General features: G+C 38.9%; 1 protein-coding gene across 3 annotated transcripts; it reads left to right on the plus strand.

Moving 5' to 3' along the window:
• Positions 1–99: 99 nt before the first annotated feature.
• Positions 100–27040, plus strand: POLR1B (RNA polymerase I subunit B). 3 transcript variants are annotated; one of them, XM_069495115.1, is made up of 16 exons: positions 100–297; positions 2229–2396; positions 2619–2765; positions 3862–3994; positions 5656–5792; positions 6581–6804; positions 7587–7758; positions 12974–13145; positions 13810–14091; positions 17181–17314; positions 18457–18590; positions 19773–19947; positions 20546–20702; positions 23439–23635; positions 24098–24351; positions 25365–27040. In XM_069495115.1, the coding sequence occupies exons 1-16, from the start codon at positions 121–123 to the stop codon at positions 26242–26244; spliced, it is 3543 nt and encodes a 1180-aa protein (XP_069351216.1). In that variant the 5' UTR covers positions 100–120; the 3' UTR covers positions 26245–27040. The 3 variants fall into 3 exon arrangements, with proteins under 3 accessions (XP_069351216.1, XP_069351217.1, XP_069351215.1); XM_069495116.1 differs by lacking the exon at positions 18457–18590 and having other exon boundaries at positions 19777–19947; XM_069495114.1 differs by lacking the exons at positions 2229–2396; positions 18457–18590 and having other exon boundaries at positions 19777–19947.

Below are 27040 nucleotides of genomic sequence, written 5' to 3' on the forward strand. Positions count from 1 at the left end.
GCGGAGGAAGAGGGAACTACATTTCCCAGCAGGCCGCGGGCGTCGGGGCTCGGCCATTCCTACCCGCGAGTGCGGCGCTGCTGGCTGCTGGCTGCTGGCGTCCGGTGTGCTGGCGGCCGCATGGATCCCGGGGGCCGGTGGCGGAACCTGCCCAGCGCGCCTAGCCTAAAGCACTTGACCGACCCCTCTTACGGGATCCCGCGGGAGCAGCAAAAGGCAGCGCTGCAGGAGCTGACGCGGGCGCACGTGGAGTCTTTCAACTACGCTGTGCACGAGGGGCTCGGCCATGCGGTGCAGGTGAGCGCGGCGTCTTCCTGGGCTCCAGGCAGCTCGGCGTCCGCCCGCGCAGCTTTCGCGGCGAGGCCAAGCTCTGGGCGGGCGAAGGAGAGGGGCCCGGCGAGGCTGGAGGAGGGAGGGGCGGGGGTGAAGTCTGGGCCGTGTGGGGCACGGGCGGGGACAGGGTCCCAGAGAGATTGCTGGGAGGCCGCAGTATAATCCCCAGTACTCGTGCTCCTTGATCCCGCTAGGCTCAGAATGTACGCGAGACAGAAAAACATACTGAACAGGACGCGGGGCTTGGCCTCATTGGACTTGTAGTCGAGTCGACTAGGGGATTCGTGATTTCTGGACTGTTAAATGCTTGCGAACAGTTTTTTGTAGGACAGTTAGTTTCCGGGTGCTGTGAGTGAGGAAGTGGCCCGTTTGGGGTGTGTTTCCCAACCATTCACAACGCACACGCCTTTATATCACTTGAAAGTCTTGAACATAGTTTAGTTTCTTTGGAGTAGATTCCTTCATTCTGTGAATCAGAATTATGTCTGTCATGTTAATCATTTCAGAATACAATTGATTTTCATCATTTAGGGGTTCCATATTTGTAGATTCATCTACTTGCTAAGAATTTACTTGTAACCTCAAAATCAATACTTGTCAACATGCTCAGAACGGTGAAAAATTTGCATCGCCCATGGTGCATATTCCCAGCTGAGGTTCAATAAGGTGATGCTCTCCCTTCTTGTTTCAAGTTCTCAGACTACAAACAAAGGTCCTTTCTGCTGTCTATTTAGTGCTATATTTTGTGCTTTTTGTTGGTAATTTTGCTATTTAAAATGTCCCCCAAGCATAGTATGAAAGTGTTATGTAGTGTTCCTAAGAACAGAAGGCTTATGGAGAAAATGTTACGCATTAGATAAGGTTTGTTTAGGCAAGAGTTAGTACTGCTGGCTAAGAGTTCAATGTTAATGACTCAACGATATATATGAAATAAGGTGTCCTTAAATAGGCTCGCAGGAGCCTGACCTTGTAGTTCACCTAGGAACCGTGGTTCAGTATTTGCTAATTCAGTGTTTATGGCAATTTTGCAGAACACAACTGTAGTGAATAACTAGCATCAACTATATTTAGGTTTGGGTAGTACAGCTTTGGCTTGAGAAAGTGAATCTTTTGATCTCCCTTTTTTTAATGCTCCATCCTTTAAACTTGAAATATTTTATTTTTAAATAAAATATTAAATCCTAAAATAATTCCAGCTTTGGATTAAATTTAAAAATTTAGATAAGATCAGTTGAATTCACATGAGGGTGGAGAGCCTTTTTGGTATTCTTTTCTGGCTCCGTTTTTGGCATTCTCATTCTAACACTAAGGCTAGGAGACTGTTGATAGTTCAGGAGTGCCCCTTCCTCAGAACAGCAACCCTTCCCCCAGGGGGTGGTACAGAGAAGCAACTGCTGGGGAAGGGAAAACTTATCCTTGGCCACCACCTTCCCCTTTGCATGCTTCTGGCTTCAGTGTGAGGCCACCGCGGTAATGAAATGTACAAATATGAACCTAAAGAATGCTGTTAGAGTGTCCAGTCCTAAATCAAGGGGATGTTTCCTTATGCTTGCCCTATTAGCAGCTATGCACACAGACAAGGTAAGAATAGACAAGGTAGGCATTTGGTTCAGAGGGGAGGAGATTTGTTCTGTTCACAGCTGTATCCCTAGAGCCTGCTACAGAATCTGACACATACTACGCACTCAAAAAAATCTTAAGCTAACCCATTATAGTTTTAAGTACTCAGTGAAGTTATGAGTAGACTAGATGTAGCCTTAACTGTCTTTTTCAGATTGTGTCACATTGGCATTATAGGCATCAATGCTTATAGAACACATGGGATTTGGAATAATCTTAGAGAAAAAGTGCCTTGGAAATGCAAGCAGTTTAATAGCATGAATTGTGTATTTCAGGCTATACCTCCCTTTGAATTTGCTTTCAAAGATGAGCATATCTCTATTACTATTGTGGATGCTGTTATTAGTCCACCCACAGTTCCAAAAGGGACCATCTGCAAAGAGCTCAAGGTTTACCCAGCAGAATGCCGGGGCCGAAGGAGTACCTACCGTGGGAAGTTGACAGTGAGTATAAGAGACTGTGTGTGAGTGGCTCTCACACTGCATGTTTTTGAGACTAGGGCTGGAGCCTAAAAGTTTATACCAGAATTCTACTTTCTTAGTGCTATCATCTAAGCATAAAATCATTTAGTGTGATCTTCTTCCTCATTCTTTTAAAATTACTCATTTGTTCTTGCAGGTTCAGATACATTCTTTAAGTAATTTTTTTCTCTCCTTTTCATTTAGGTTGATATCAACTGGGCAGTAAATGGAATCCCAAGAGGAATCATTAAACAGCCTCTTGGCTATGTTCCCATCATGGTGAAGTCCAAGCTTTGCAATTTACACAGCCTTCCTCCACAAGCCCTCATTGAGCACCACGAGGAGACAGAGGTAATCCAGGGATCCAGGCCTGGAGATAGTAGAGCAAGCCTGGGTTGGTAGTGAGGAGTCAGCTTTCCTTTCTCTTCTCTAATTTCTAGATAGGTATAATGGGGAATTAATATCTTATCCACAAGACTGTGTTTTACTCTTAATGACTATCAAATGAGACAGTATGAAAAAGTGGCTGTATATTTAGAGAACGTTAGTGTTTGGGGGGAAGAACTGATAGATTTTTCCCTAATTTTCTGAGTGATAACATATTTAGAGATGTACTTCTGGGAAATTTATTTTTATTTTTTTCAAGCTGTCTTAACCCACAAAACTATTGTCAAAAATGTCTGCTTTACTGACAGATTCTGTGAGCATATTAAATGATTCATATACCTTCTTCCCCTTCATCATTTCTTTCAGCTATGTTAGGTGGCTTTGCAGTATTGACTTGAAGTAATCAAGACATACAGACTCTGTCTACAATAGATAACATTGTGTTATACAATAAGAAGAGGGTTTTGGTGTCCAGTTTGGGTTTGACACCCAGTTCTTCCACTTACCAGTTGTGTGGTTTGGAGAAGTTTCCTCTGCTGAAAATAAGTGTAATAGTTCTTATGCCACTTATTGTTGTGAGGATTAAATGTTATAATAACATAGAGTGCCTGGCATGATATGCCTGTTTCATAGTAGGCAATTAGTAAATAGTAGCTCTATACCTTACTTGGGAAACCATACCCTTATGGAAGCAAAATGATTACCATTTTAACCTTTAGGCTTCTCTTTGAAATACAATTTTTTAATGTTATTTGAAGACTGAGGTCGTTTTAGAGGACAGAAAGGCAGGTTAGTTCCAGTCTGTCTGGTAGAGAGCAGTAGTACCCTGTTTTCCTTCCATATGGTTCTCCCATGTTCTTAGGACCTTTGTAATACATTTGAGAAGACTGTTAATTCACACATAGACAGTGCCTGTGTACTCTTCCCAAGAGATCACTAGTTCCTTTTAGCTCTGTTCACCTCTTCTTCATGTTGTACCACATTTGTCTAGGAATAAAATACATGTTTACAGTTAGTCATGTATCTTTGTTTAACAAGTTATAATTCATCTTTTTGGCAGGAAATGGGAGGCTATTTTATAATTAATGGCATTGAGAAAGTAATTCGAATGTTGATTATGCCTCGGAGAAATTTTCCCATTGCAATGATTAGACCAAAATGGAAAGCCAGAGGGCCTGGCTATACTCAATATGGTAAGTTTTAGTGATTATTGTAATGCTCTTTTAGAAAAGTTTAAAATCATTTTTTTTTTAAGTGGCTACATCTAAATAGAGTCTTTGATATTTTTCTTATATTTTTGTTTGTTTTTCTATGAAGCATTTCTGTGTTAAGATTTCATAATGGGGGTAGGGGAAGAAATGGAGAGATGTTTGTCAAAGGGTATCAACTTTCACTTGTAAGATGAATAAGTTCTGGGGATCTAATAAACACCATAGTGCCTATATTTAATGATGCTGTGTTGTTTACTTGAAATTTGTTTTTTTTTTTTTTTTGTTTTTTTTTTTTTTTTTGAGACAGAGTCTCACTCTGTTGCCCGGGCTAGAGTGAGTGCCATGGCGTCAGTCTAGCTCACAGCAACCTCAAACTCCTGGGCTTAAGCGATCCTACTGCCTCAGCCTCCCGAGTAGCTGGGACTACAGGCATGCGCCACCATGCCCGGCTAATTTTTTGTATATATATATTTTAGTTGTCCATATAATTTCTTTCTATTTTTAGTAGAGACGGGGTCTCACTCTTGCTAAGGCTGGTCTCGAACTCCTGACCTCGAGCGATCCACCCGCCTCGGCCTCCCAGAGTGCTAGGATTACAGGCGTGAGCCACCGCGCCCGGCCTGTTTACTTGAAATTTGATAAGAATAAATATTAAGTGTCCCGACTGTACATGCGTGCACACACAGCATGTAACTACGGGTGATGATTGCTGTTTTTATCACTTTGATTGTGGTAATCATCACACAGTGTTATATTTGTGTATGTTCAAGGTATTGTACACTTTGAGTACATATAATTTTGATCAATTAAGTATTTTAAAAATTTTTAAAATTAGACCTAAAAAAAGATTTCACAGTGGGAAACCTACTTTCTATGACGTTCCATTTTTTCAAACTGAAAGAGCACATGTATTTATGTTACTGCTTAAGAAGATGGAGGCAGGCTTGACTTGGCCACAGGTGGGCATGGGTCTTGGAAGTCTTCTGATTCAGGCTACCATACCACTCCCCTCAGGGTCTCTGGCTTCAGCCATCTGGACTCTGTTTGAGCACTCTGTGACAGTGCCTGGCTTCATGAGGCAGCATATTGCATTCTTGGGTAACCCTGATGATTAAGCAATTTATCCTTATACTTGAGCTAAAAAATCAGCCTTTAATTATAGCTGTGTATATTATACCTAGAAAAACAGCATTTCAGCCCATCAAAATGTCTAGTCATTTATTCTTTTGCATCAATTGATGTCGTATGTCTTAGCAATCTTTGCCTAAGGCTAAAATAAACTTAAAATCTAAAATTCTACTTTTTCCGTTAGAAGTTTTAGATCAAGCACCATCTCTTGACCAGACTCCACAGTTTAAGGGGCATATAAAGTGGTAAAAGATATAGACCCTGGTCTGGAGGGAAACTTTGAAGTATGGTTAAATTCATAGCTTCAGTTACTTTACATTAATTTTTCTCAAAACAGATTTTGTACCCAAGAGGACATTTGGCAAGGTCTAGAAACATTTTTGATTGCCACTCTTGGCTAAACTTAGTGATTTGGTTCTAATTTCTGTCTAAGAGGGTAAAATAGTTCAGAAAAAAATGATTGAGGCAATTATAATATTACTGAGTTTCTGATTTTTTGCTGTTTGTTTCAATAGGAATTTCAATACACTGTGTGAGGGAAGAACATTCCGCTGTTAATATGAACCTTCACTACTTGGAAAATGGCACAGTTATGTTGAACTTTATCTACCGGAAAGAACTGTTTTTTCTTCCTTTGGGATTTGCCCTTAAGGTATGACTTAATGAATTTATTTCTTTTGTTAGGAAGAGATTGATTGGAGGTAGTATCCTGTTCAGATTGGGTGGGTTCTCATTAAAGTACATGCTATACTGTTTATCTACTGTTCTCTAACAAATTACCATGAAATTCAGTACCGTAAAACATCCATAAACATTTGTCTGACAGTTTCTGTGGGTCAGAAATTTGGCAGTAGTTTGGCCGGGCAGCTGTGGCCTGGAGTCTCAGGAGGGTGCAATGAGATGTCAGTCGGGGCTGCAGTCATTTTGAATACTTGAACAGGGCCAGAGAATCCACTTGAAAGGGGGCTCCCTCACAGGGCTGATGAGTCCTTGCTAACTGTTGGCAGGAGGTCTGCTCATGGAGCCCCTGTCTGCGTAGACCTCTCCATAGGCTGCTTGAGGTGGCTGTCTTTCCCCAATGTAGTTTGCTGAGAGAACAGGGCGGAAGATGCAGTGCTTCTTATAACCTGGCTTTGGGAGTCTCACATCACCTTTTCTGCCATATTCTCTTGGTCATGCAGGCCAGCCCTAGTTCAGTGTGGGAGGAGACTGTACACTGTGAACAGCAGGAGGCCAAGACCACTGGGGGCCATCTTGGTGTCTGGCTGACAAATAAGGAATGCTTTGTTTTGGAGTGCTTACTTTGATTCAGCAATAGTGGAGTGCTAATTTTTCTTGGGCATGAAAAAATTTAGACGAGAAAATTATTACTAAATGAATAAAATATTATAGTTACTGTTTGTGAGAATGAAAAAGAAAACCTTTTATTTTCTATTCTAGGCACTTGTCAACTTTTCCGATTATCAAATTTTTCAAGAGCTTATTAAAGGAAAAGAGGATGACTCATTCTTGAGGAACTCTGTTTCTCAGATGTTAAGGATTGTAACAGAAGAGGGTTGTTCCACACAAAAACAGGTCCTTAACTATCTAGGTGAATGCTTCAGAGTTAAACTCAATCTTCCCAACTGGTACCCAAATCAACAAGCTGCAGAGTTCCTGTTTAAGTATGTGTGTTTTGCCTGTGCTATTTGTGGAGGGGTGTCAGTGGTGCTTTGTACTGATTGAAGTTTGGGCTGGCGAGTCGTCTGCGACTCAGAATGGATCTGGGGGTAGAATTCTGGTCCTGGCCAGCAGAGGCTACCTCTGTTTCTATGGCCATCCTCAACCTTTCTCTCTTTTTTTTGGTCATTTTTTAAAAGTTTTCTTGTACTTTTTAACTTTTATTTTGAAATAACTTCAAACTTCAGGAATAATATTCAAATAGTATACTATGTTAAACACTTATATACATTGACCAGTAATATTTTATTCCTTTTTCTGTACAGGGGCATACATTTTTCTTTCATAACTTTTGAAAGTTGCGGTTACACACATTGTGTCCCTTTATTTCCCCGAGGCAAGGACATTGTCTTATGCAATCACTGTATAATTATTAAAGGAGCCAGCTTTAGACCAGCAGTGTCCAATATGTAGGCACAAGCCACATGTTGAGCACTTCAGATGTGGCCAGCATGGCTGAGAAGCTGAATTCAGAATTTCATTTAATTTTATTAATAATTAAAGTTAGTTAGTTGCATGTGGCTGCTTGCTACCATTTGGATCAGCACAGCTCTAGACCTTGCGACTGTATTCTGTTCTTTTGCTAATGTTGCCAGTAAAGGTGAAAAGCAGTTTTTCCAAGTAAGGATTTTATTCTAAGTCAGCACGAACTGGGGACCCTGGTTAGTAGGGCATTAAGTAATATTAGCAACTGAATTGTTTTAAGCTTTTTCTTTCTGTTTGACAGCCAGTGCATCTGTATCCACTTGAAATCCAATACTGAAAAGTTTTATATGCTTTGTCTCATGACCCGGAAGCTCTTTGCATTAGCCAAAGGAGCGTGCATGGAGGACAATCCTGACAGTATAGTGAATCAAGAAGTCCTTACACCTGGTCAGCTCTTCCTTATGTTTCTGAAGGTAAATGCATGCAGCCTCCCCCTCGGCCAGTGGTACCACTCGTGGAATGGTGTGATTGTATCAAGTGGTGGTGTTTTTAGCATGTTTTGATTTCTAGTTTTGGCAGTTTGCATGATCTTTTTGTTTGTTCATTTATCAGTAAGGGAATAAAAAATCCTAGCTTATACCAGGTTTAGAAATTTGTTTAATATTTTTATACAGTTGAAAGACCACATCAAATCTTGGTTATAGCTTTAATGATAAAAAGTAAATGGCCTACACACCGTTGATCCTAATTATTCACAGATTCCATATTTTCAAATTCACCTACCAGCTAAAATTTATTTGTAACCCAAATATCGATCCTCATGTTTTTGTGGTTATTCAGAGACATGAGCAGAGCAGTGAAGAATCTGAGTCCCGATGCCTGTTACCAGTGAGGTCGAGCAAGGCAGTGATCTGCCATCTTGTGTCAGCCCTGATGCTGTAAACAAGGGTCCTTTTTGAGGTCTGTTTAGTTTGATGTTTTTCACTTTTTTTGTGCTTTTTATTAGTGATTTTTGCTGTTTAGAATGGCCCTAAGTATAGTGCTGAGTGCAATCTAGTATTTCTAAATGTAAGAAGGCTGTGAATTAGCAACATGTATCTAATAAGTTGTCTTTCTTTTTTTTTTTTTTGAGACAGAGTCTCACTCTGGCACCTAGGCTACAGTGGCATGGCATCAGCCTAGCTCACAGCAACCTCTAACTCCGGGCTCAAGGAATTCTCCTGCCTCAGCCTCCCAAATAGATGGCACTACAGGCGCATGCCACCATGCCCACCTAATTTTTGTATTTTTAGTAGAGATGGGGTTTTGCTCTTGCTCAGGCTGGTCTCCGAACTCCTGACCTCAAGCGATCCTCCCGCCTCAGCCTCCCAGAGTGCTAGGATTACAGGCGTGAGCCACTGCACATGGCCAATAAGTTGTCTTTCAACAGAAACACACATAAATCAAGGTTATGTATTGATCGGCTGACAAAAATATTATGACCAGAGACTTTCAGGAATCCAACCCTGTATCTCCCCTAGGAGTGAGGGTTCAGTATTCAGTAATGCAGTAGAACATAACTATTGTGAATACTGACAATTAATTGTCAATATATATAGAGAGAGAAAGCATGACACAAAAGTGATTTCATAAGAATGTTGATTTGGTGGCATTTTATATTTTGTAACTTATCTAAAAAACATTTAATATAAGAGGTAATGTAGTGGCAAGGTAGAGAAGGCTGAATAAAGATCTCCTAATTCCTTATCTAATCAGTAATTCTTATTTAAATTTTTGCTGAAAAGTAATAATTTTTGTTTCTGTCTGCTCTATCCATAAAATTAGACCAAAAAATTTCAGCAGCCTAAGATTGCCCTGACAAAAAATGAAACCAGACAGCAGAAGTTTTCTGTTGTTGGTAGCCTGTCAAGTAAAAGCTAATTTACACTTCCCACCTACTTAAACTAAGCATGGTGAGTTCATCGTATCCCACACTGTTAGGAATATGTCTTTGGTAGCAAGGTGTTACTAAGGTGACCTGTTTTAGTAACAGGGGAAACAAGGGGAAAATTGGGACTTTTTCAGAGAATTCATTGCTGAAGAGTGTTTCATTCCTTACCAGCTGTGTTTAAGTTGTAAACTTCTAAGTTTGGAACACAAACAGTCTTCAGAAGATACATGACCTTGACATAAGATAAATTACAGACTTAAATTCACATTTTATTTATATTGAAATAAGCCGTATAGGTCTTTGTCCACTCGTGGAGACTGACCCATTCCTTTCTCTTTGGAACGTATTTTCACTTTATGTAGCTTCCTTCTTTACTTTTACTTTGTATAGAAATTCAGACTTTTAATAAGGACAAGAGTCCTATTTGTGGAAAAAAATTTTAAAAGAAAGAAGCTGTACAAAGTTGATATTTCTTGCCTGAAGTAACAGCCCTATTTTCTGTATTTGTAGATTATTCAGGTCTTGCTTTTTAAATCTAAATGAGGAAATGTAGACATAGTCATGAGGAAAGACCAGAGAAATAGACAAATCAGTTGTCGTATCCAGAATTTCTGATTCTGTCTTGACTGTGAAGCTGAAGTGTTCGACATATACCTGATAAAAAAGCTTATGACACTGGCAGGTGTAGGTTCAACAGAGGAATGGAAAACAGCAACAAGCAGAAGTGGAACAACAATGCTAGGCTTTTCCACTGAAACTTTCTCTTTTAGGTTCACTTGATAAAAAACCAAGCCTACACTGACACCCTTGTTTGGTGAGCTCACAGTTTCACTCACTCTGTGGTAGTTCCCTTATCCGTACAGTAGAGATATTTACTAGTCTACTTGAAAGTCCTACTAGTGAAAAGTCAGTTGTGAGATTCATTGTAGAATTTTATAAAATGTATTCCTTCCTCCCATTCCTTTCAAAAAGTTATTCCTTTAAAGTACTGATAACTCAATATAATTGGATCCACAGTGACACTAAATGCTGTGTCTAAAATAACTGTAAAATTATTTCAGAGTGCCAGTACCAGACAGTATGCAGAAATGAAATGTGGCACTTCAGTGCTATTTTCTGGAAAAATAGATAGGTAGATCTTTAAAGTGTGAGTGTTCAAGCAGTGATTATTTCATCAGGTGGATTAGCAATGGCTAATGTATTCAATCAGAGGCCTGTAGGCAAAGATACCAGTGATTAAGTGGCCTTATGTATGTCTTCCAGCTTTTCCTCCAAATATCAGATATAGAGGAAAACCTATTTAAGACATTCCCTTAGGGATTTTCAGTGGTTTCTGAATCACCCATAGGAAGCTCCGACTTGTATAGAGTTTCTTTTTCTTTCCTTTTATTTTCAGTTGATGTGTAATTGTACATATTTATGGAATACAGAGTGGTCTATTGCTGCATGTATAATGTATAATGATCAAATCAGGGTAATTAGCACATTAATTACCTCAAACATTTCTCATTTTTTTTCTGTTATGAACATTCAGAATCCTCTCTTGTAGCTTTTTGAAAATGCATAATAAATTATAGTAAACCATGTTTCCCCCACAGTGCTGTAGAACACTGGAACTCATTCTTCTTATCTAGTTGTAATTTTAGAATTGCAGACATCTTTAGCCACTACACTGACTGTTGTCAGCAAAGATTGAGGGACCCTGTGTGGTTGGTGTGATTGGTTCTGAGGGCTGCTTAGTAACAGTGAAGAAGTGTGTGCTGTTGAAGAGCTGCCCTTTCTGCACTCCTGTGACAGATAAGGTGGACACCGTTCGTGGTTTTCTGTGGTGTCTCCTCTCTCTCTACGAAGTGTCAGTTCGTCTTTTCAGATCAGTGCAATTTTATATAGTCAGCCCTGTATATCTGCAGGTTCCGCATCCATGGATCCAACCAACCTCAGATTAAAAATATTCAGGAAATGAAAACACAATTAAAATGCACATATTATTAAAAAATGCAATATAACAACTATTTACTTAGCATTTACATTGTATTGTATATTATAAGTAAATCTAGAGATGATTTAAAGTATACAGAGCCTATGTGTAGGTTATATGCAAATACTAAGCCATTTCCTATAAGGGACTTGAGCATCTATGGGTTTTGATATCCATGGGAGTCCTAGAACCAATCCCTCACAGATACCAAGGGACAGCTGTTCTCTTACAGCTTTCACCATAGGAAGGCTTCTTAGAGGTCTCCTGCTCAGTTCTGCTGCTTGTACTGATGTGTCCAGGTTGCATACATGAGTTCCCATCACTTATCTGTAATTCCAGCTTCAAAAAGCACTAGAGACCAGGCATGGTGGCTCACGCCTATAATCCTAGCACTCTGGGAGGCCAAGGCAGGAGGATTGCTTCAGCTCAGGAGTTTGAGACCAGCCTGAGCAAAAGCAAAACCCCATCTCTACTAAAAATAGAAAAATTAGCTGAGTGTCATGGCACGCACTTGTAGTCCCAGCTACTTGAGAGGCTGAGGCAAATAAATTTTCAGCCCAACAGTTTGAAGTCACAGTGAGCTACAATGATGCCTTTGCGCTCTACCCCGGATGACAGAGCCAGACTCTGTCTCAAAAAAATAAAAAGTGCTAGAACTCAAAAAAGCATGAGTTGGCAGCAAGACCTGACCTGAACAAACAGAAGGCTTTTTGTAACTTTTATCCTACTTATTAATAGTTTGTGCCTTTTACTTTAGAAGCACATTTGATTACAAGTCTGTGTCTCATTCTCCACCATGGGTATTAGGTAGTATGTGGTGGTTTATGTACCTGTTCCCTTTCTAAAGTCTGAAAAAATTCTTAATACTGACATACATTTGGCCCAGAACTTTTCAGTGGTTCTGTAATATACTGCTTCCTGAAGAAAAGTTTGTTGTGAAGTTTGAATAAATATGCAGAGTGTCAGTTTATGGTGTGTGCCCAATAAATGCTAGTTCTTTGCCTTTGCAAGACTTTAATAAGAGACAATAGGCAGACCTCTAACAAAGGAGAGAGTTTAGCTCCTTATTCTCCCAGCCTCCTCCGGTCTCAGGGTTTTTTTTTTTGTTGTTGTTATTTTGTTTTGTTTTTTGGTCTTCTACTTTATTTCCATTATGTTTCAGATTTTTTTATAGGGGAAGAAAGTGTCAGTATTTTCTGTTAGTCCATCAGCTATCTTGGATGTTGGATCTAATTTCGGGATTTTGAGCTCTTGATTTTAATTCTTACGAGCATGGGGGCTACTGCTTTGATCTCGAAGTTTTTGCTGTTTTCTGGGATTGAAGCTGTTCCAACTACTTGACAGGAGCATTTAAATTAAAAACTTCTAAGGCCAAAGCAAATAAATTTGATTCTTTCCATTAATGTGGGTTATCTAAAGCAGTGGTTCTGCCTCCATCCCACCCTTCAAGGAACATTTGGCAATGTCTGGAGACATTTTTCATTGTCACAACTTGGGTGGGGGCCCTCATAAGAAAGGACTCTCTGACCAAAACGTTAATAGGGCTGAGGTTAAGAAACTCTGTCCTAGAGTAGCTTGCCTATTCTGTCATAAGAAATGCCACACATATAGTCCTACGCAGAAAAGCGGTCTTTCAGGGTTGTGGTTTAGATTTTTTTCCCCGTCATGTACCTAAGTTAATGGACCATTGTTAAGGATTGTACAGGTTACATGTGAATAAATATGAAATTTGTGATAATTAAAACAGATGCTATTTTAAATTAAAATTATTTTATTTCAGGAAAAAATGGAAGCTTGGTTAGTGTCTATTAAAATGGCTTTTGATAAGAAGGCTCAGAAGACCAATGTGTCCGTGAACACCGATAATTTGATGAAGATTTTTAGTCTGGGAAGTGATCTTACAAAACCATTTGAATACCTTTTTGCTACTGGGAATCTGCATTCTAAAACAGGTGAAATTAAATAGATTGGCTTCATTTTAGTTGTGTTTTTCAATTTATTTGCTTACAATTTACGTGTCCCTGAGAGAGGTTCTTTTTAAAAGTAAATTCCTCATTTTCACTAAAGAAGATTTCATGTTGTGATAAATTTTGACTATATGTCAGTCTGAAGTCTATATAGCTTAAATCTAATTCTAATAACCACATATATTTCTTGTGCCTCCTGGAAAATGCAAAACCGCTTAGATCTCTGAGGAAGAATTCCCTAGCAGGAAGTCCAGAAGGGTTGCTATACGTGCCCATTTCTAAACCAGTTACCTTAGAATGATCTGGGAAACTTAAAAACAAAAAGTGATAATTGGGACCCCAGAAATCTGCATTTTTTTTTTTTAATATTTACAGTTGCTACTGATGCAGATTCTTTTGTTAGCATGCTATCATATGCTTGTATATCATCCAGGCCTCCGAGATGAATTTAAATACTTGCTATTTTGTTACTCATTTAATGTTCTCTCACAGAGAGGTAGTGGTGGAGGAGATAGGGAACCAGTTCAGGGCTAATATGATTTGTGAAACATGGGGATTTTTTTTTACTAGTTTTTATAAACTCCACTTATCAGAACTAGGAGCGGTTATAAATTTGGCTCGTGTTTTCAGTAACGTTTGTTTTATTAAGGTCTTGGCTTCCTGCAAGATTCCGGACTTTGTGTTGTGGCTGACAAGCTGAACTTCGTACGCTATCTCTCTCATTTCCGCTGTGTGCACAGAGGGGCTGATTTTGCCAAGATGAGGACCACCACAGTACGCAGGCTGCTGCCAGAGTCCTGGGGCTTCCTTTGTCCCGTGCACACCCCAGACGGGGAGCCCTGTGGGCTGATGAACCACTTAACTGCTGTGTGTGAAGTCGTCACACAGTTTGTGTATACAACACCTATTCCAGCTTTGCTGTGCAACCTGGGTATGTGTGATAAGCAGTCTTGTTTGCTTATATGGTTTTTAACAGCATCAAATGTAAGTTACGCTTCCTTTGGGGATTTAGCAGAGAATTCCTGCAAGAATTCTTTTTCACTCTTCTGTGCAGGAGTTGGGCTGCTTTCTTGGGTTCTCTAGAGAAGGTCAAATACATTCTTTGAAAACAAGAAAAATTAAATGTTATAGGTGTTTTGTTTTTCTCTTGCAAAAATGATGCCAAAGCATTTGCAATAGACCAGTAGTTAATATTGGAAATATAGAAGCTATTGTGTAACTTTCTGGGTCACTCTCCTTGCATCTCTTAGTGAGCCTTTTGCATCTGTTAAATAGAAAACAATGTTTACAGGTTTGCAGGAAAACAGTTTAAAAGGGGGTTGTCAAGTCTACCTCTATGTCCTTAGATATATAACCTTTGTTCCTGGTAACCTTGCTCTGCTGTGTCTGCTGTGGCTGGAAGGCTAGCTCTCATTATTCTTCTGGGTTTGATATTTGGTTTGCATTTACCTTCATACTTAAAGATGTCAGTCTTGTCTTTGGGCACTCTACAGTCTTCTAGTCTGAGGGTTCTCCTGTTGGGAATTGGAAACCAGAAATATTCTGTGTTCAGTATAGGGATTCTCAAGCAACTATATGGGCATTGAGGCAAGAGTCAAGACGTTTCTGCTTAAAAGTATTTCTCCCAACTAGAGAGTGGCCTGTGAGAATGGAGCCCCAGAGAAAGTAGCCAAAAAATACTCAAGATTCAGAAGACATAATCAGTGTAATCTGAAGGTTCACTCTCTAAAAGGAAAATAATTTTCTTTGCTACCAGTGATTAAAAACATCAAAGTCTGGGAGAGGGTAGAAAGGAGAAAAAGTAGAGAGGTGGAAAATATATCTTACTGCAGAAGAGATGGGAAGGGTTATTTGCTCTGTCACTGGGGAAGAAGACAGACTAGAAAATGCTGCCTAACTTTTGGTGGGGCTGGTCATCTTAGGGTGATAGATGAAACAGACTGGGTAATCTGTGATGCTCAACACTTGCTGTCTTCAGATGGTATTTATGATTCATGGAAGGATGTTCTTTTTTTACTTAATTTCAGTCGATTCTCATTACTTATAGTACTTATGTTCTATAAAATCATCAGTGAATATTGAACCCTTTTTCCTGGGGGAGGTACAGGAGTAGGTTCCTGGGGGCCTCTGGTCAAATTTTTATCAGCTAATCAATACGTAGCCTTGTTTGATATCTTTCCATTGAAAGGCACCTTCATTAATGGGTATCACTGATTTGTTAACATTGAGCAGCAACAGCCAACAGCACTATAGCTATAAGCTTATCTAACAGGTATTTTCTCTGTTAGGTACATGACAGCCTTCTTGCATTTAGGAACACTAGACAGCACTTCAACACTACATTTCAGGGCCATTTTATACAGTGAAATCAACGACAAAAATCACAAAAATGCAAAATGTGTGGCGCTAAACAGACCAGAAAAAGGAAGCTCGATTAAGTGTGAGCTGAGACAAGAAGACAGAGCATCGCCTTGTGTGACCTCAGCTGGGTGTGTGCATCAGGGGACTAAAATTTTTTGCCACGTTCTCAAATGATCTTGAAAGTGCTCCTAGTAGTGATTTTGTGTTTACAAATATGTAGCAAATAATGATCAGCTGTAATTAGATTATTTAGGAGCAAGTTAATGCATTTACATTGCTCAGTAATCAAAATATTTAAAAGGCATACAAAGTCTCCCTTATACCCGTGTCCCCTCTACAGTCCCCAACCCCCAGGCCTGGTACCAGTCTGTGGCCTGTTAGGAACTGGGTCGCACATCATCGCCTGAGCTCCACCTCTCCCCATGCAGCCCCTCCCACCCCATCCATGGAAAAATCGTCTTCCATGAAACTGGCCTCTGGTGCCAAAAAGTTTGAGGACCGCTGCTAGCTACTGTCCTCACGGGCGATCAGAGTTAGTAGCTTCTTGTGTGTCCTTGCTAAAGTGATTTAGACTTATACATGCAATAGAAAAACATACAGGGATAGCTCGGATATGTTGCAGTTGTGTTCTAGACCACAATAAAGCAAATATTGCAATAAAGCAAATATTTTGGTTTCTTAGTGCATATAAAACTTGTTTACACTATGTTATATTCTATTAAGTGTACAATAGTATTATGTCTACAAAAAACAATGTAAATACCTCAGTTAAAAAAATACTTTATTGCTAAAAATGCTGACTGAGATTTCAGTGAATCTTAATCTTTTTGCTGGTAGAGGGTCTTGCCTCTATGTTGATGGCTACTGACCAGGGTGGTGGTTGCTAAAGATTGAAGTGGCTGCAGCAATTTCTTAAAATAAGACATCTTATTTGCTGCATCATTTTAGTCTTCCTTTCACAAAAGATTTCCCTGTAGCATATGATACTGTTTGGTAGCATTTTCCCCACAGTCGAACTTCTTTCAAAATTGGAGTCTGTCTTCTCAAGCCCTGCTGTTGCTTCATCAACTAAGTTTATGTATGGAATATCCTTGGTTGTCATTCAACAATGTTCACAACATCTTCACCTGGAGTAGATCCTGTCTCAAGAAACCACTTTCTTTACTCATCTGTAAGAATCAGCTCTTCATCTGTTCAAGTTTGATCATGAGGTTGCAGCAATTCAGTCACATCTTCAGGCTCTACTTTCAATTCTCATTCTCTTGCTATTTCCACCAGATCTGCAAGTACAATAGTTGCATCAAAGATTGCTAATCACGGCTCACCATAACAGATATAATAAATATGTTTGAAATATTGTGAGAATACCAAAATGCTGACCTAGAGACATGAAGTAAGCACATTCTGTTGGAAAAATGATGCCATTAGACTTGTTCAATGCAGGGTTGCCACAAACCTTAAATTGTGTAAAAAAAGAGAAAACAAACAAACAAATGTGGTATCTGTGAAGCTCAATAAAAATATATGCCAGTACCAGTTTCAGAGACAAGGATAATTAGATATCTAAACTGATGAAGCAGTTGTTGAACCCATCACGAGAAAGTTTGAAATGTTGCACAGAGCAGTCCAATGTGTTGCTTCTGTTTGTTCCCTTTCCAGGGGTCACTCCTGTAGATGGGGCTCCCCACCGCCCCTACAGCGAATGCTACCCTGTCCTGCTGGATGGTGTCATGGTTGGCTGGGTGGATAAGGAGCTGGCTCCGGGCATCGCAGACTCTCTTCGTCATTTTAAGGTGATCTTAACTCTTTGTAAGTTGTCACATCCCTTAACTTTAGGTTTTCAATCCTTTTCTAATTGAGGTTAGCCCCAGGACAATTTAGAGTGATCAAATGGTCAGGGGTAGAAGCTAATTCCAAAATGTTGGTATATTCCCTCTGGTGAGAGTTTTGCCTTGTACTGATCTTATTATCATTGGGGTCAGTCATAGATATTTGACCCATATGCATTTCTTGGTAGTTCCAGTGAGCCCCCAGTCTGCTTATCTAACAAATTTTAACTTTCTTTTGTTAATACTAGGGACAGATAAAGGATCTCAGTAATATTAAAGACCTGTAAGATATAAGACATACCGTGTCACCTAGGTTTTGAAAATACATTTTTTAGAAAGTCAAGTAGAAGGACATTCTTTAAATAACTTATCTTTGAAATTTCCTCCTAACAAAGAGTATTTGTTGGCTTAGATAATGGCCATTGGAAGAATTGTCCTTTGGCAGCAGGCTGAATTTGTGTTCATATTCTGTTCTATTTTGTTGGTTTTTAGTTTTTCTTTTTTGTATCCCAAGTCATCAAGCAATAGTTTTAGTTTTTATTTTTTAAGTGTTTGTAGGACACTTGAGTTGTTTCTACTTTTTGGCCGTTGTGAATAATGCTGCTGTGAACATGGGTGTACAAGTATCTGTTCAAGTCCCTGCTTTTAGTTCTTTTTGGTATAGACCTAGAAGTGGAATTGTTGGATCATATGGTAATTCTAGGTTTAATTTTTTGGCATCTTCGGGGGAAAATTGCAAGATTTTTTCCTTTAATTGAGTGTATTCATTCATTCTCTAGTAACAGTCATTCTCTGATGATAGTGATAAATAATGAGTCTTAAATTCCTAGAATAAATCCTACTTGGTCATGGCATGCTGCTTCTTAATGTTTGTGAAATACCAATACTTTCTTAAATACTAATACTTTAAGATTTTTTAAAATAACATTCATACATGTTCTGTTTTATAAAAAGAATTTAGAAAGTTTCCTTTGTTTTCAGTGCTCTCAAACAGTTTGTAAAACATTGGGTTATCTAGTCTGTTGTGAAACCATCTGGCTCTTGTGCTTTCTTGGCAGGGTAGTTTCTTGATATCTTCATTTCTTTTTTTTTTTTTTTTGAGACAGAGTCTCACTCTGTTGCCCGGGCTAGAGTGCCGTGGCGTCAGTCTAGCTCACAGCAACCTCAAACTCCTGGGCTTAAGCGATCCTACTGCCTCAGCCTCCCGAGTAGCTGGGACTACAGGCATGCGCCACCATGCCCGGCTAATTTTTTGTATATATATATTTTAGTTGTCCATATAATTTCTTTCTATTTTTAGTAGAGACGGGGTCTCACTCTTGCTCAGGCTGGTCTTGAACTCCTGACCTCGAGTGATCCACCCGCCTCGGCCTCCCAGAGTGCTAGGATTACAGGCGTGAGCCACCGCGCCCGGCCTTCATTTCTTATATGGAATTTAGAAATTGAAAATTAGTCTATTTTGATAACCTGCATTTTGTCCACTTCATCTTGGTTTCATAGAAAGTATGATTTTGAAAATTTTGTTTCAGTGGTTTTCCTCCCTTGTTTCTTAAAATATATTTGTCCCTCCCTCCCCCTCCTTTGATTACATTAAGTAGTGGATATTGTTGATTTTTAAGGACCAAGAATTTTGATTCATTAATTTGATCCTTTCTATACTCTGACCTCATGAAGTTCAGATTTTTTTTTTTATAATTTCTTATGCTTTCTTTTGGTTTATTCTTTTTTTTAGCTTTTAAGTTAAGAAGCTACTTCATTTAGTTTCATTTTCTCTTTTTTTTTTTTTTTTGGTTAGCATTATGTGTGGATGTATGTGATAAGAACACTTAAGATATACCCTCTTAGTAAATTTCAAGTATACAATATAATATTGTTAACTGTAGTCACAAAATGTACATTCAATTCCAGAACTGAATCCTCTTGCATAACTGAAGCTTTGTATGCTTTGATCTATATCACTCCATCTCCCCCTCTGCCCAGTGTCCTTTCATTTTTTTTTTTGTCTTATTTCCAATGTCCTTTCATTTTTATTGATGATTGGTTTAGCTGTGAATCCCCATAAAAGTTTCGGGTACATGGGTTTTGTCCTTTTTTTTCCAAATTTCTGTAATTTTGATTTGTATTTCTCCTTTTACCTGGGAGCTGTTTAATAGTTTTGGTATTTTTCCTTAATTTCACTTATTAAATGAAAAGGAAGGGCCTTTTCATTTAATAAGTCTGAAAATAAAGCCAGTAATCAAATGTATTTTAGACACCAGAGGTCAGAATTTCGTTAGCATGTTTACTTGCATCATTTAATTTCTTAAGATACTGCTTTTCCTATTTGACCTCTTTCCCCATTCTACCCACCTACCAGCAGGGTGGGGATGGGAGTCGTGTGAGACACATCACTTATTTTTCACTGAATCTCTTTTTGTTGAAAACAGGTGTTGAGAGAAAAAAGAATTCCTCCCTGGATGGAGGTGGCCCTTGTCCCCATGACAGGGAAAGCAAGTCTGTACCCAGGATTATTTCTTTTTACCACCCCTTGTAGACTGGTACGGCCTGTGCAGAACTTGGAATTAGGCAAAGAAGAACTAATTGGAACTATGGAACAGGTACTTAAGTATGTGTGATGAGTGGGCATGTGTGCTTGCACAGTATAACTTTCAGAGACTTAACTGTTCCTTTTAAAGGGGTTATTATCATTGTTACAGTAACAATTAGACATTTAAAAGAAAGTCATGCTTATTTTCTGCCACCTCTGTGACCAGCGCAAAGCAGTTTCCATGGCTCATCTCTCTGCATGGCACCTGAGAGAGGGCTGGTGGTCACATGAGCTGCCTGCCCAGCTCCCAGAGCTCCTTTGCACCTGGCTCAGCCCGTGAGATGGAAACTTTTTATTAGGTTCACTCCCAGTCTTTGCCTATATCTTTGCAGTTGCAAAATTGTGGGCTTTATGCTACTTTAAAAATTGTTCTTTCTTCCTATTCTCCTTCACAGTTGGACTGGGGTAGATGTAGAGTGAAATACATAAGGCAGGTGCTATTTCTAACTGGAAGCTTCCGTGTGCTTCCCAGTGGATCCCTTCAGCATTCATGATGCTGGGTGGGGAAGGTTTTCTTTCGGGTCTGAGTACTGAACTCTGAGAAATAGTAAGAGTTAATATGTGAGGCAGTCATGGTTATTGTGTGCCTTGAACTTCCTCTTTCCCAGATCTTCATGAACGTCGCCATCTTTGAGGATGAGGTGATTGCTGGAGTCACCACACACCAGGAGCTCTTTCCTCACAGCCTGCTGAGTGTGATCGCCAACTTCATCCCTTTCTCCGATCACAACCAGAGTCCACGGAACATGTACCAGTGCCAGATGGGTAAGGTGGAGGGAGCATGGGGTGGTAGTCACACTTACACAAGAAAAGCGCTCGTAACTTTTTCTTTTGAAATAATTTCAAACTCAGAGAAAAGTCTTAAGAATTGTAAAATGTCCATTGGTTTAGGTTATCTTAGATCTGGTGATTCAATTTTTGAAGAATAGAAGCCGTTGTCGTCACCCGTATAATTATCACTTTCAGTGTTCTTTATTCCTGCCTGAAGATTCAGGTTTTCATCACATATAATTTCCCTTCAGCCTGAAAAACTTCCTTTAACATTTTTTATAGTGCAGGTTGCTGGCCACAGATTCTCTTGGTTTTCATTTATCTGAAAATTGTCTTTATTTTGTATCTCTTGAAGGAAATTTTCAGTAGACATATAGTTCTGAGTTGACAGTTATTGTTCTTTCACTGTTACACTGTCTCTTCTTGGGTCTGTCATATATATTATTGTTTTCCTGAATATAATGTGATATTTTTCCGTGTCCTTAAGATTTTCTCTTTATATTTGGTTTTTAGCAGATTGACTATGATATGCCTAGATAGAATTTTTTTTGTGTTTGTCCTACTTGGAGTTTTCCTTTTTTTTTTTTTTTTTTTTAATGTAGCCAGATTTGTAAAGTTTTCTGTCATTATTTCTACAAATAATTGGTCCTTCCCTTGTCTGTCTCTCCTCCTCTTCTGAGATTTCAGCTATCATGTCTGTTAAACCTTTATTGTCCCATAAGCCACTGAGTTTCTGTTCTCTTTTTTCTTTCTTTTCTTCAGATTGGATCATTTTTATTGATCTGTCATCACATTCACTTCTCACTCTGTCATCTACTAAATTTTCTTTTACACACTCATACATCATTTAACAACAGGTATACATTCTGAGAATGAGTCCTTAGGCAGTTTTGTCTTACGAGCATGATAGTGTGCACTTCCATAAACCTAGATGGCACAGCCTACCGCACACCTAGGCTATATGGTAAAGCCTATTGCTCCTAGGCTACAAACCTGTAGAGTATGTTACTGTACTGAATACTGTAGGCGATTATAACACAGTGGCAAGGATTTGTGTATCTAAACATAGGAAGGGTGTATAGTAAAAATGTGGTATCCTTATGGGACCACCATCATAGATGCAGTCCACTGTTGACTAAAACATCATTATGTAGCACATGACTATTTTTCAGTCTAGAATTTCCACTTGTTTCTTTTTTATAGCTTCCCCTTTCTCTGAGATTTCTTATCTTCATTTATTGTGGACATATTTTTCTTTACATTTTTGAGCATAGTTTGTGTGATAGGTGTTTCAAAATCATTGCTAATTCCAACATCTGGGTCATCTCAGGATTGGTCTCCACTGATTATGTTTTTTTCTTGAGTATAAGTCATGTTTTATTCTTTCTTTTTATGTCCAGTAATATTGGATTGTATTATGAACATTATAAATAAGATGTTTTAAAAACTGGATCCTGCTATAGTCCTCTGAAGAGGATTGGTTTTTGTGTTTATTTGTTTGTTTGTTTGTTTGTTTTGTGATGTTTGGCCTTCAAATCCATTTTAGTTTTTTCTTTATATGTCTTTCCTTAATATACTGTTCATCACCATGGCTCATTGCGCGTCACCAAAAATTTCCAGGGGAAGAGGTCTGGTTTTTAGTTTTAACTGGTGAACACAGCAGTTGAAGTGCATTCTCTCAGCCTTAGATAGGTTGCTTGGATCTTTCCCATGTATGCATAGTTCAGGACTCCACCAAAGATCTGGACTCAGTTTATATACAGAATTTAAGGATTTCTCTTTGTGGTTCTCTCACTTCTGAAATTTTCCCCTTTACTTTCCGGTTGCTATCATGCTCTGAATTCTGTTCCTTGGTTCTTCAAACTAGTATCTAAGTTGTAGCTGTCACATTGACTGGGCCATCAGACCAAAAAAGAAAAAAAAAAAACGTTAACAGTGTAAGAAACTGGAAAATCACCTAGTGCAGTTCCTTTTGTTCAGGTGAAAATTACTCTCAGTTTCTGACTGCTTTTGGTTATTTCCAGCTATATGTAGTTGTTTTTGTTTTCTTCTGGAACATTTGTACTCAAGTGTTGGGGATCTTTGTAAGAGTAGCCCTTTCTTACTGGAAGCTGTAAGTCTCCCTATATTTTTGAAAGATTTTACTTGTATGTGTATTTTAGTTTTTTAAGTCATTTTTGTTCAGAAATGATTCTCTCTACTGTGAAGCAGTATAAGGAAGAGTCATACCCTCTGCTCCTCTACCCAATATTAACAAATACTGCCATTTTCTTCTCTGTGTGTGTGTGTGTGTGTGTGTGTGTGTAAGAAAGGAATCTCATTAGATAATAATCATTCCCCCATTCGCCCTCAAGTAGCAATAGCATGTAGCGTGTGCACATACTTTCTCTCCCCTTTTTATGCTTTTATTATATCTCACACATATCCATAAACTAGGTATAGAATTGTTTGGGATGTGTTGCAAATGCACTTAAATAGTGTCATGTTGAATGTCATTGTGCACTTTCTGTCCTACTCAGCATGGTTTTCGTGGTCTGATCATGTTGATACATGTCAGTGTACTTCATTTTCACAGCTATGTATTGGTCTGGAGTAAGCATAACTACCGTGATATGTTATTTATTCATTCCCCTATGGTGAATATTTAGTTGCCATTTTTAAGTATCACCTTTATAATCAAGGTGAAAAAAACCCATAAAATGCTAAGACGTCTGTCATTTCCCTCTGTAGGTAAGCAAACTATGGGCTTTCCACTTCTCACTTACCAAGACCGATCAGATAATAAATTGTATCGTCTTCAGACTCCACAAAGTCCCTTAGTGAGACCTTACATGTATGATTATTATGACATGGATAACTATCCAATTGGGACAAATGCCATCGTTGCTGTGATTTCTTACACTGGCTATGATATGGAAGATGCCATGGTAAGTTTTTCCAGGAGATGTAGTTCCAATCTTTTTATTTTTTCACTTTTGTTTACTGTGAGATGACAGAAGGAAATATTTTTGTGTCCCTAAGTAATTAGTATTTGACATATGAGTGTTCTATTAAATGTTTGGCTCCTAGTCTAAGTTGAAAGTGGGCAAGCCTTGAGGAATATTCACTAAATATTCAGATATTGAACATTTGAGTGCATACTATGAGTAAATGTTGAATGCGTGTGGTCTTGAGTATATCTTTTATATTTATATGTGATTAGGATTTAAGCCATTTATGTGTGTCTGGGTTTTCATAGTATTAGCAGTAATTTGGAAAATGTGAGGAGAATTTTAAAATCTAATACCAGTTATCCTAAACCAAGCATTATTATAGTCCTACCCCATTTTTATTGTGAAAATCCGAATTTGGCCTTAGTCTCTTAAATTAACAATTCTTGGACCTCACAGATTGTGAATAAGGCCTCTTGGGAACGAGGCTTTGCCCATGGAAGTGTCTACAAGTCTGAGTTCATAGACCTCACTGAAAAAATTAAACAAGGAGATGATAGTCTGGTGTTTGGAGTCAAACCTGGTGACCCACGGATTTTGCAGAAGTTAGATGATGATGGATTGCCATTTATAGGAGCAAAACTGCAGTATGGAGATCCATATTACAGCTACCTAAACCCCAACACCGGGGAAAGCTTTGTGATGTACTACAAGTAAGTTTGAGTATCTGTGCTATTTTTTAAAGGCTATTTCTCAGTGAAATTGCTAGAGGTCAATGAAAGTTATCTTTTAGCAAGAAAATATTTGGAGAAAATATAAGTGGTAGCTTAGTTATTGTCTTAGTCCATTTGTGCTGCTATAATAATACCTGAGACTGGGTCATTTACAAGAAACAGAAATTTATTTCTCAGAGTCCTGGAGGCTGGGAAGTCCATGATGAAGGTGCTGGCAGAGTCAGTGTCTGGTGAGGATGCGTTCCTCATAGATGGTGCTGTCTGGATGTCTTCACGTGGCAGAAGGCAGAAAGGGGCGAGCAGCTTCTTCCACCTATTTTATAAGGTCACTCACTAATCCATTCAAAAGGGCTCCATCCTCATGACTTAATCACCTCCTACAGGCCCCGCGTCTTAATACCACCACAATGGGGTTAAGTTTTGACATGAATTTTGGAGGGAACACAAACATTCAAACCATAGCAGTTATTGTCTCAGTCATAACTAAATTAGCATTGCTTAAATAAGACAAAATTCCTATGTCTGTTTTACTGCCTTTGTTTTTCTGCTTTTCTTGTCAGTCTGTTCTAATTTTTGAGAGTTATAAGTGACTTATTTTAAAACCGTATTATTCAAACTTTATCATCTCTCTCATAAACGTTGTTAGGAATGTTTCCTAGCCAGAATGTTGAGTTCATTATGCTTCTTACTAAAAATAAATTTTTATTTTAGCTTCTTTCTATAATATTAAAATTGATTTCATTAGGTCTTTTTAATAGTTTTTCAGTTGCCTTTGTTACTGATAGTCTTTCAGAAGAACATAATTCTGTAGTAAACATAATCAACAGCCCGGTTCATAAATATTTTCAGGGATACCAACTTTTTTTTATTGGAGAATAGAGGTAAGAATAAGTTGGGAATATCCTTTATGAAGCAGTAATTATATCAACAAAACTCAAGTGTATAAGTTTAGACAAATAGTTTGACTTTTTATATGGTTTATTTTTTCCTAGGAGTAAAGAAAATTGTGTTGTGGATAACATCAAAGTGTGTAGTAATGACACTGGGAGTGGAAGATTTAAGTGTATTTGCATCACAATGAGAGTCCCTCGGAACCCAACTACTGGGGATAAATTTGCCAGTCGTCATGGGCAAAAGGGCATTTTGAGCAGATTATGGCCAGTAGAAGACATGCCTTTTACTGAAAGTGGGATGGTCCCAGACATTCTGTTCAACCCTCACGGTTTTCCATCGCGCATGACCATCGGTATGTTAATTGAGAGTATGGCTGGGAAGTCTGCAGCTTTGCATGGTCTCTGCCATGATGCTACACCCTTCACCTTCTCAGAGAACTCGGCCTTAGAATACTTTGGTGAGATGTTAAAGGCTGCTGGCTACAACTTCTATGGCACTGAGAGGATGTATAGTGGCATCAGTGGGCTAGAACTGGAAGCAGACATCTTCATAGGCGTGGTATATTACCAACGTCTACGCCACATGGTCTCAGACAAATTTCAAGTTAGGACAACTGGAGCGAGAGACAGAGTCACCAACCAGCCTATTGGGGGAAGAAATGTTCAGGGTGGAATCCGTTTTGGGGAGATGGAGCGGGATGCTCTTTTAGCTCACGGTACATCTTTTCTCCTGCATGACCGCCTCTTCAACTGCTCTGACCGATCGGTAGCTCATGTGTGTGTGAAGTGTGGCAGCTTACTCTCTCCACTGTTAGAGAAGCCACCCCCATCTTGGTCTGCCATGCGTAACAGAAAATACAACTGTACCTTGTGTAATCGCAGTGACACTATTGATACTGTTTCTGTGCCTTACGTTTTTCGGTATTTTGTAGCTGAACTGGCAGCTATGAACATCAAAGTGAAACTGGATGTCGTTTAACTTGATGTTGGCCTTTTGGATTAGGAGATCTATCAGATTAAAAAAATGATGTTATCACTAGATTATTCTTGTGTTCTTTCAAGGGTGTTGGAATTCTCAATGAAAACTTGGGGATGGGCACAGTGGTAGATGCCTGTAATCCTAGCAGTTTGGGAGGCCAAGGTGGGAGGATTGCTTGAGGCCAGAAGTTCGAGACCAGCCTCAGCAAGAGCGAGACCCCATCTCTACAAAAAAAATAGAAAAATTAGCCAGGCGTGGTGGTGCGGACCTATAGTCCCAGCTACTCAGAAGGCTGAGGCGGGAGGATCACTTGAGCCCAGTAGTTTGAGGTTGCAGTGAGCTATAATGAGGTCATTGCACTCTAGCTGGGACTCTATCACAAAAAAAGACTTGGCAACCAAGAATTCAAGGTTCTGAGTGTCTCTGGTATACTAACCACTGATGTTGGTTTTTGGTATATGTGTTTAAAAATTTCACATGTATCTTCTTAAAAAATGAAATACTCGTACATAGAAGGTTAGACAGGGAAAAGTCTCCTTTCCAGCCAGAGGTTCCCTATACTCTGCTTTCAATAGGCAGTGACTGTCACATACCTGTTAGTCTATCCAGAACCGGGCAGTACAATACAAATATAATTTAAGCCATATATGTCATTTTGTATGTTCTTATAGCCATGTTAAAGTAAAAACAAAGAGGTAGATTTCAGGTCAATTCTGATTTTTAAAAAAACAAATATTTTTTAACAACTTTATTGAAGTGTAATTGTTATACAAAAACTGTACATACTTAATGTACA

This window comes from Eulemur rufifrons, chromosome 19 (assembly GCF_041146395.1).
Source record: "Eulemur rufifrons isolate Redbay chromosome 19, OSU_ERuf_1, whole genome shotgun sequence".
Taxonomy (NCBI): domain Eukaryota; kingdom Metazoa; phylum Chordata; class Mammalia; order Primates; family Lemuridae; genus Eulemur; species Eulemur rufifrons.

Excerpts from the sequence above, each read along its gene's own strand:
- POLR1B (XM_069495115.1), top strand. The coding sequence starts at position 121 with ATGGATCCCGGGGGCCGGTGGCGGAACCTGCCCAGCGCGCCTAGCCTA. Across the intron at positions 2,766-3,861 it reads AGCACCACGAGGAGACAGAG|GAAATGGGAGGCTATTTTAT; the intron begins GTAATCCAGGGA and ends TCTTTTTGGCAG. Across the intron at positions 6,805-7,586 it reads GCTGCAGAGTTCCTGTTTAA|CCAGTGCATCTGTATCCACT; the intron begins GTATGTGTGTTT and ends TCTGTTTGACAG.